This window comes from Psammomys obesus, unplaced genomic scaffold (assembly GCF_907164565.1).
Source record: "Psammomys obesus unplaced genomic scaffold, mPsaObe1.curated_primary_1811, whole genome shotgun sequence".
NCBI classification, from domain to species: Eukaryota; Metazoa; Chordata; class Mammalia; order Rodentia; family Muridae; genus Psammomys; species Psammomys obesus.
Window position 1 is genome coordinate 180 of NW_026588999.1, and position 10401 is coordinate 10580.

The following is a 10401-nucleotide window of genomic DNA, read 5'->3' on the forward strand; positions in this document are numbered from 1 at the left end:
TTGGTTGCTTTTTGTTTTACTGTAGCAAGGTAAATATTTCCTGTGTTTTCTTGACAGAAGCTAATTTTCTTGGGTTGTGTTTTCCCTTCCAGTGTCTTCTGTAATGCTGGATTTGTGTGTAGGTATCGTTGAAATTTGTTTTTGTCATTGAATATCTTGTTTTCTCCGTCTATGAGGACTGAGAGTTTTGCAGGGTATAGTAGCCTGGGCTGACATCTGTGTTCTCTTAGGGTCTGCATGATATCTGCCCAGGCCCTTCTGGCTTTCATAGTCTCCGTTGAAAAGTCAGGTGTAATTCTAATGGCTTTTCCATTTTATGTTACTTGGCCTTTTTCCCTTGCAGCTTTTAGTATTTTTTCTTTGTTCTGTATATTTACTGTTTTGATTATTATGTGGCGGGAGGATTTTCTTTTCTGGTCAAATTTGTTGGGTGTTCTGTAGGCCTCATGTATTCTTATTTGCCTCTCCTTTAACTTCGGGAAATTTTCTTCAGTGATTTTGTTGAAAATATTTTCTGGGCCTTGGAGAAGGGAGTCTTCTTTTTCCTCTATACCTATTATTCTTAGGTTTTGTCTTTTCATATTGTCTTGGATTTCTTGGATGGTCTGTGTCAGGCATTTTTTGGATTTAACATTTTGTTTGACAGATACATCGATTTCTTCCATTGTATCTTCTACACCTGAGATTCTTTCTTCCATCTTTTGTAGTCTGTTGGTTATGCTTACTTCTGTAGTTCCTGTTTTCTTCCCTAAATTCTTCCTCTCCATTATTTCCTCCATTTGTGTTTTCTTTCATTTTTCCATTTCTATCTTCAGGTCTTGAGTTGTTTAGTTTACTTCCTTCACCTGTCTGGTTGTATTTTCCTCTTTTTCTTTTAGTTCCTTCAACTCTGTTTCTTTTATTTCTTTCAGTGATTTAATTATTTCTTCTCTGAAGGCTGCAAGCTGTTTGGCTGCATCTTCCCGTATTTCTTCATGGATGGCCATAATCTGCTTGTCTTTAACTTCCTCCATTTCTTTATGGATAGCCATGATCTGTTTGGTTTCATCTTCCTCTAATTCTTTACGCATTTTATTTGTTTCCTCTATTATCCTCTTTATCAGCATAGATGTAAGGTCATCTTACTGATTTTCTATTATGCTGCGATGACCAGGGCTGTTCTCCCCTGGATGGTTGGGTTCTGGAGATGCCATATTGCTCTGTCTTTTTTTGGTTGAGCTTTTACGCTGACCTCTACCCATTGGGCTGTTTTAGGTGTTGGCTGTTGGTTTCTGTGCTTCTTGGAGTCCTAAGGTTGGGAGAATCCCCTTGGTCGGAGGATTCCTAAAGGAGTCCCCTCTGCTTTTTGGTTATGGTCACTGTGTGGCCAGTGTTTCTCAGGAATTGCCACTGCTCACCTCAGGTGTATAGCCCTGAGTAGTAGCTGTGGTCTTTGTTAAGCAGGGGGGATCTCCTCTTACCCATAGAAGTTCTCAAGACAGCTGCCCCACTACTGGGTTTCTTGTTATAAATTTAGTGAGCTGCTGCTGTTACAGTTTTACAGGTACAGTCCTCTTGAAGAACCTTCTGATTCCCTGGCTGTGGGGTTTTCTCCCAACAGGGAAATTCAGTCTGTTATCCTGGAGTACACAGTTATGTCTGAGAAAGTTAGAGGTGTGCCCAGCAAGTCTCTGGGCCAGAGGCTGAGTGCTCTGCTCTGGGCCTGGAGAATGTGCACCTAGGTTGAGTTGGCGCCTGGGGGCCCCGCTCTGGTCTGGAGGCTGGGTGCTTCACTCTGGACCAGAAGCTGTGTGTCTCTGTCTGGGATGGCGGCTGCAGTCACTGCTCTGTTCCAGAGGCTGTGGGTGCAGCCCTCTTGAAGGACCAGGGATTCCCACAGTTTTGACAGTCTAGCTAGGAATAACTGGTTGATCCTTGGCACAGTATCTGAGGGCTGCTGTAATGGCTCTCTGGCTTTTGTAGGTCTGAGGATGCAGCTGCATGTCCCAGTGCCCTAGGGAAACTCAATAATGGCGGCTGAGCACAGCGCTCCTGCCTGCATTTGAAAGCTAGAGCCTAGAGTCTTTGTGAATCCAGAAAGTCTTTTGGTGCTGGGTGTCCTGAGCGTTAGACCTGATGATCCCCTCTGCTGGGTGTTTCCTTTTGTCAGAGACACCCAGTCTTTGCTTTGGGGACCAATGTTCTGTCTGGGGTGGCGAGTAGAACCCACAGGCACAGATGCCTGCCTGTGGCTCTGCCTTTCTGGCCTTTGGGGGCCTGGTTGTCTGCCTAAACTGGATAATTTTCCTGAGACCTTTCAGGGTGGGGGTGTCGGCTGAGTGCTCTGAGATCAGACCAGCCGTTTCCCTCCCATTGGGTTTGCACCTGACAGTGAAACGCAGTCCTCTGGTGCTCTGGTGCCCTGGTGCCCTGGGCCCATAGTTCTATCTGAGGCGCCGAATCAGGCCCGCAGGCAGGTCTCTGTGCTCACACCTGGGTCCCTGGCTCTGGCTCCGGGATGGCTCCTGGGGCGCCCGTGGAAAGCGAGTCTTTTCCACAGGATGTCTGGGTGACCTAAGGTCGGTCCCAATCGTTTCTTGCTCCGTGGGGTTATCTCTCGACTGGAAAATCCAGTCTGTGATGTTCTGGTCCCACAGTTCAGTCTGAAACAGTGACCAGATCACACTGGCGTGTAGCTCTGGGCTGGCAACCAAGCGCCTGGAGGAACCAGGATCTCTTCCGCAGTTTAGCAGGGTGAGTTAAAGCTGATTGAATCCCCCACCGTGGGGTATCCTCTCACCTGTGAAACACAATCACTTGTGTTTTATGGCCGCGAGTTCTGATTTCTGGTCACTTTGCCAATCCTGCTGTGCTGCTGCTCAGAATGAGAGTCCTCCTGGTGCTGCCATCTTGCCCCGCCCCCTGCTATTATTATTATTTTTTTTTGACCACTGATGTTTGGTTCTATCCTAAATCTTTGGGCTATCCTACCTTTGGTTCCTGACCCTCCAGACACTATCAGGGGTTGACTCCCATTGACATCTGTACCCTTCCTGAAGTGCTAGGATTGCAGGCATGTGGCATCAGCCATTTTCTAAAAACACCAATTAACTATCACTTTTCATCAGTCATAAGAACTCTAACCCTATGGTTCCATTCACAGACCAAGATATATTCTCCCTGACACATTTTTCTTAGAGATTGAAAATAAACTCATAGCATAATATTAAGAGTCTCAGAGCCTCCTATTTGAACAGGGCTTCTTCTTGCATACTCTGTGATTCATACTGTAAAATGAGAACTTTCCACTCCAGTGATCATAATTCCAACATCATTTATATTTAGCATATATTTTCTTACTCATTTTCCTTAATAACTTTTATGTAGCTCCCTTTCTGACACTCAGCTGGTATGCCTGCTACATTACATTCTTAATTTTATTTATTTTTAATGGAATCTGGTTTATTTTCTTTTGTTTTTTTAATTTATTATTTATTACAATTTATTTACTTTTTATCATGGCTGTCCCCCTTCCTAATCTCCTCCCATCCCACCCTCTTTCTCTCTTCTCTCCCTAAGCCCCTCCTCTATTGCACTCATTGGGGAGGTCCTCCTCCCATTCTTTTTTATCCTAGCCTATCAGGTCTCATCCAGACTGGCTGCATTGTTATCCTCTGTGGCCTAGCAAGGCTGCAACCCTCAGGGGAAGTTGATCAAAGAGGTCCTACTCACCTAATATTTGACTCCAGGCAATCAGGTCTATTCAGGACTGTCTGGATCTTCTTTCTCTGTGGCCCAGAGAGGTTGATCAAAGAGCAGGTACCCAAGCTCATACCAGTGACACCCTCTGCTCCCCTTACTAGAGAACCTCCATGGAGACTGAGCTGCCTATGGGTTACATCTGAGCAGGGGGTCTAGGTCCTCTCCATGCATGGTCCTGGATTGATGCATCAGTCTCTGCATGGCATACCTAGGTTCAGATTTTTCAGCTCTGTTGGTCTCCTTGTGGAGCTCCTGCCCCCTCCAGGTCTTTCTATCACCCCTTTCTTCCATAAGATTCCCTGCACACTGCCCAAAGTTTGGCTATGAGTCTTAGCTTCTGCTTCTATCACCTGCTGGGTAGAGTCTTTCAGAGGCCTTCTGTGGAAGGCTCCTGTCCTGTTGACATTTGCTCAACTATGTTCATAGCAGCTTTATTCATAACAGCCAGAACCTGGAAACAACACAGATGTCCCTCAACTGCCGTATGGATAAAGAAATTGAGGTGCATTTACACAATGGAATACTACTCAGCTATTAAAAACAAGGGAATCAGTCATGAAATTTATAGGCAAAAGGTGGGAACTAGAAAAGATATCCTGAGTGAGGTAACCCAGAAGCAGAAAGACACAATGGTATATACTCTTTTATGAGTGGATATTAACCATATAATATAGTATAAACATACTAAAATCTGTAGTCCTAAGGAAGCTAAACAAAAAAGGAGGACTCTAGGGAAGATGCTTAGTCCTTATTCAGAAGGGCAAACTGGATTGACCTAGGAAGTAGGAAAAGACAGGGAAAAGTACATTCTTAATTTTAAAATATCACATCTGTCCCAGTTTCACAAATAGATCCAGTTTTTCATAAGTATTTAAATGCTTACTGTCTACAAAACAATGGTCTGTGGGTGTTTTATCAGACAGAAATCTCTTTACTTGTGTTTTCATAACTTAAAAAGTTAATATTTAATTTATTTTATATCTACATTGTTATGCAAATGGACAAACACTCAAATCTCTGCAGAGCTACTTGGGGAGGCACATCATGGTGCCTGAGAAATGGGCCGCAGTAGTTTTTCTGCTGTACCTGTGCTGTGCTGGCTGTGGCTTCTGCGGCAAGGTCCTTGTGTGGCCCTCTGACATGAGCCACTGGCTGAACGTAAAGACTATTCTTGAGGCGCTGGCAGCAAGAGGGCATGAAGTGACAGTCCTGAGATATCCTGCTATCCTTATAGATCAGAATCAACATTCCGCACTGCACTTTGAGAATATCCCTGTGCCTTATGAAAATGAGATTCCTGAGCATTATCTAAAAGAGATGGTAAATCTAGCTGTGAATGTCATTCCAAACTTGTCCTTGTGGCAAGCAGCAAGAACACTGCAAGATTTCTTTCTTCAGCTGACTGAAGTTTTTGAAGATCTTTGCAGGAGTGTGTTGTACAACCAGACAGTCATGAGCAAGCTCCGGGATGCAAAATATGATGTGATGGTTATAGACTCCGTCATTCCCTGTGGAGAGCTCACGGCAGACGTGCTTCAGATTCCTTTTGTAAACACGCTGAGGTTCAGCATGGGCTACAGCATGGAAAAATACTGTGGCCAGCTTCCAGTTCCACTTTTTATGTGCCAGTAATCATGGGTGAACTAACAGACAGTATGACCTTTCCAGAAAGGGTGAAAAATATGATACTTTCACTGTTTTTTGAATTTTGGATCCAGCAGTATGACTTTTCATTCTGGGATCAGTTTTACAGTGAAGCACTAGGTAAGAGAATACTTTTCATGCTAAGCTAGTTGTTAAATATTATTATAAAGCAAAAGAAATGTTTAAAAAAAATTTGAGAAATGCATTTTATAAATCCTGGTGGGGGTGTAAAACTCTACAAGTCAAAGTAATAAATTGTCTATTGATAACTAATTAGAGAGACAAAAAAAGTTATTTTGCTATTATTGCCATGTGTTTATAATCATTAAAATGTTTAATAGTATTTTGAAATTTTATAGCTCATTACCAATTCTAAGAAAAATGATGCACAAATAAATGGCAATAAAATAGATTTTATTTGTCAGATACAAGAATACAGCTAATTCCAGAACATGGAATGTATATTTTAAAAACTGATGGGTCTTTTATTGGTGAACAATACTCTTTTGCAAAAATTAAGAAAAAAGATTGTATGCCTGTAATAAGATGAAATATAGACTAATTTAAGGATGAGAACAGTTCAGTATGCAATGCATTCCCTCTGAATTTTATTCCACAAATATTTGAAACCACCAATTATTGGTCTCAAATTTGTACCATTCTCCTGCCAATTAAGGTGCCTAATATTTTCATGCATGTTGTAAATTGTGGATGAATCATGGAAGACTGTTGTTAAACCAACCCTGCCAATGTAGCATAATAAAGAATTAAACTATTACCTTTTTTTATAATCAGCATATCTTTCTGCTTGTTCCTTAATGTATCATTCAGATTCTTATTACTGGCACAAAACATCTTACTACAGGCACAAAAGTTTTGTTTTGTTTTTTTCTCAACAGTGAATGTTGTTTACCAAAAAAGTACCTATCATTTTTGAGAATATATATTCCATGTCCTGGGATTAATTGTATTCATGTATCTTGCAAAAAAATCATGTTATTTTCTATTGACATTTATCTATGCATCATTTTTCTTAGAATTGATAATGTATTTTATGCATGTTTCAAATTATGGATTAATCATGGAAGACTGTGGTTAAAGCAACCTAGCATAATCAAGAATTAAACTACTAAAATGTTTAAAAATCTGCATGTCTTTATGTTTGTTATTTAATGTATCTTTGAGATTCTTGTTAAGAAAAAAAAATACTGAATGAAAACTGATAGACTCAGTCTCAGATTGAACATCAAGTTGAAAGGCAAAAGCAATCATTCATTAGAAAACAGAATGAAACAGAATAAATGTCCTTGGTGAAGTGAAAAATTTACTGTGCTTTAACCTCTGACGAAAGTCTTTTAGTGTTTGGTACTGTTTCCAGGTTTTTGTATTCCACTGCCTGAAGTATAAACTACTCTATCAAATTTTCACTTTGACTCTATTATTATTATTATTTACTCACTTTGTGTCCCAGTTGTAGCCCTCGCCTTCATCTCTAGGAAGAGATGAATCCCTCCCTCTTCTTCCCTATCCCTCTTCCCTAGTCGACTGATAAGGAAAGTCCTCCTTCCCTATTGTCTGACCCTAGCCTATCAGGACTGCCTGAATTCTCTTCCTCTGTGGGTTATCTAGGTCGCCCCTCCACTTAGAAATGATCAAGGAGCTGGCAACAGAGTTCACGTCAGAGACTGTCTTCTGCCCTTACTGGGGAACTCATATAGAGACTGAGCTCTCTATGCACTACATCTAAGCAGGGGGTCTAGGTCCTCTCTGTGTATGGTCTTTGTTGTGAAGCAGTCCCCGGTGACACTATCAGAGCTTCATCCATTTTTAAAATTTAATTTTATTTATAAATTTATTTATTACAATTTCACTTTTTATCCCCGCTGCAGCCATCTCCCTTGTCTTCTCCCAGTCTCACCCACCCTCCCTCTTCTCCCCCTATGCCTTTCCCTAGTCCCCTCATAGGGAAGGACTTCCTCACCTTCTGTCTGACCTTAGCTTCTCAGTTCTCATCAGGGCTTGCCACATCATCATCCTTTTTAAAGGGTTATAGTTACCAGCACTGGAGTTCAGAGTACAACTTTGAGTCAATTGAGTGTACAATGATGACAAAGCAAGAACTTTTTTCTTCCATTCATGCCCACAGGTCCAGAGCTTGTTTGTTTCAGACCTAGTCCCTGCTCTTGTAGACAGCTCCTTTCTCTTCTATTACTTAACAAATTCTTTGCATGAATATCCATAGCTCTTTCTTAAAGATGGCAACCATATTTGCTTACTGTCCCAGCTTTTAATCCATGTGTTAAGCTAAATATGATCATTTTCAGCTCTTCTTCAGAGATAAATGGGACACAGAGATCCACAGATAAATCACTGTTGGCATTTGTTACACTAGTTATGAGTTAGGCCTAGCCATATTTTTCCCAGTAGGGGCCATAGTGAGAAAGGCATACATATTGCTACATGATAGTAAAGTTTGACACTATATCCCCTGTAAGTAAAAATGTGGATGGACCTTCATTTTATTTAAGTTTTACAGCTAGTAGAAAAATTGTTTGATTTTTCCCCCCAAGGCAGCTTAAATAGCACTTTCATTACTGTGAAAGCCACTAGTGCTCAGAAGGGATCATTCCAGGTTAGTTCCAGCTAGTTTCCATTGCATTCTGTTTCAGAATTGTTTATTCTCTTCACTAATAGGGTCTTTCAGATTTTGTGAGTATCTAAAGGCAATAGCAATAAAATATGTTGTGGTAGGTATCTCCTAGATTCACAGATTTCCTTAATCAACAACTTGAAAGAAGTTTTCCCATGCCTTGAACTGGGATTACTTTTGTTTGATAAACTATGATTGTTGTTGTGGTGGTAAACATTATCACTCTTTGTGCTTTGTGGCATACTTACTTAGGTTTCTGTACACAGAAATAATTTTATGTATTTTTGAATAGCTTATATATTAATGTTACCTTATCCCTATCATCATCTGTTGTCAGTTGGGTTTTCTTTTTACCTTTGCCATTGTAGTTAGGTAGGACAAAATATCAAAATAATTTTAATTTTCAGTACCCTAATTGCTAAGGATGTTAAACACTTTTAAAGATATCCCTTAGTCAGTTTTGTGTTTATTTTGAGAAGTCTCAATCCAGATCCAGCACCTAGTTTTAATTATTTTGCTGTTTCCTTGATACTTTATATTTGATTTTTAAAAGTTTCTAGATATTAATACTTTATCTGATAGACAGCTGTAAAATATTCTGAAAACATGCTCAGGGCTTTCTCTTCAATCAAATTCTTCCTCTACTTTTTGGTTTAGGAGGTCCCATTTGTCAATTCCAGTGCTTTAATTTTCTCCACCTTTTTTGTAGGACTCTGTCTGGTTTTTGTTTTTTTGTTTGTTTGTTTGTTTGTTTGTTTTTAAACAGTTTTGTGTTTTATTGTTTTCGCATTGAGATCTTTGCTGCATTTGGAGATTATTTTATGCAAGGTGATAGAAACAGATCAAGTCCATTCTTTTAACATCCAGTTTTCCCTTTCCCCATTTGTTAAAGATGTATATTTTGGCTATCTTTGTCAAAAGGAAAGATGGTTATATTTATGTGGATTCATGTTTATACTTTCTATTCAGCCTCTTATTTTGAATTTGCCTTTGGCTGAAATTGTCCTCAACAGGAATGTTGTCATTCGACCTGCAGATGGTATCATTAGTTTTGTTTTCCTTTATTTTTAATTTTTCATTATTTATATTTACTTTGTATCCCAACTGTAGACCTCAGAAGATGGAGAAAATATGGAACAGGAGAGGAGAATAGCATAGAGGACCTCTGAAAAACTATACCCCGCAGGGTATTAAAGCAGACACTGAGACTCATAGCCAAATTTTGGGCATAGTGCAGGAAATCTTATGAAAGAAGGGGAAGATAGAAAGACCTGGAGGGGACAGAAGTTCCACAAGGAGAGCAACAGAACCAAAAAATCTGGGCACAGGGGTCTTTTCTGAGACTGATACTCCAACCAAGGTCCATTCATGGAGATAACCTAGAACCCCTGCTCAGATGTAGGCCACGGCAGGTCAGTATCCAAGTGGGTACCCTAGTAAGGGGAACAGGGGCTGTCTCTGACAAGAACTCAGTGGCTGGCTCTTTGTTTACCTGCCCTGAGAGTAGTGCAGCTTTACCAGACCACAGGAGAAGACAATGAAGCCGTTCCTGATGAGACCTGATAATCTAGGGTCAGAGGGAAGGGGAGAAGGACCTCCGCTATCAGTGGACTGGGGAAGGGGCATGGAAGGAGAAGAGGGAGAGAGGAAGAGGTTGGGAGGGAATCAGGGAAGGGACTATAGCTGGCATATAGAGTGAATATATTGTAATAAATAAAAAAATTTAAAAAAAGAAAATCCGTACACAAGTCAAGGTACCTGCCACTTGTAGAACCTCAATTATCACATAAATGTTATCCAGTCTAGTGAAAATCCAACACCAGGGACACACTAATTTTTCTTAAGCTGAGCAACTTCATTGATTTGAACATCTAACTGACTGCCCAGACATGTAGCAGAAACTTGGGAGCTGATACTGTGATTTCACTCTTCTGGTTTTAAGTTTTCACAGGTTTTAAATTTGAAAAGCATTAAGCAACTTGTGTAAGATAAGCATTACAAGATAGAAAATCCACAAGCAGTTGGGCCATCTAAGATTGCAAAAGACGGGACAATAGCAGGTTGGTTTCTTTCTCTTTTTACATTATTATTATTATTATTATTATTATTATTATTATTATTACTACTACTATTATTATTATTATTTATTACAATTTATTCACTTTGTTTTCTGGCTGTAGCCCACTCCCTCATCTCCTTGTCTCACCCTTAATAATAGGTTGGCGAGTAATGTTTTTTGTGGTTGGAATGCAGAAGGAATTGAAGAAAGAAAGAAAGAAAGAAAAAAAGAAAGAAAGAAAGAAAGAAAGAGAGAGAGAGAGAAAGAAAGAAAGAAAGAAAGAAAGAAAGAAAGAAAGAAAGAAAGA

At 40.1% G+C, this 10401-nt stretch overlaps 1 protein-coding gene across 1 annotated transcript in view; it reads left to right on the top strand.

Moving 5' to 3' along the window:
• Nucleotides 1–4785: 4785 nt before the first annotated feature.
• LOC129674798 (UDP-glucuronosyltransferase 2A3-like) overlaps nt 4786–10401 on the top strand; it is a gene marked incomplete at its 3' end in the record, with an annotated part of 8614 nt that continues 2998 nt past the window's right edge. The window contains 2 exon segments of the mRNA XM_055604902.1: nt 4786–5356; nt 5359–5505. Coding sequence (XP_055460877.1) covers nt 4786–5356; nt 5359–5505 — 718 coding nt within the window.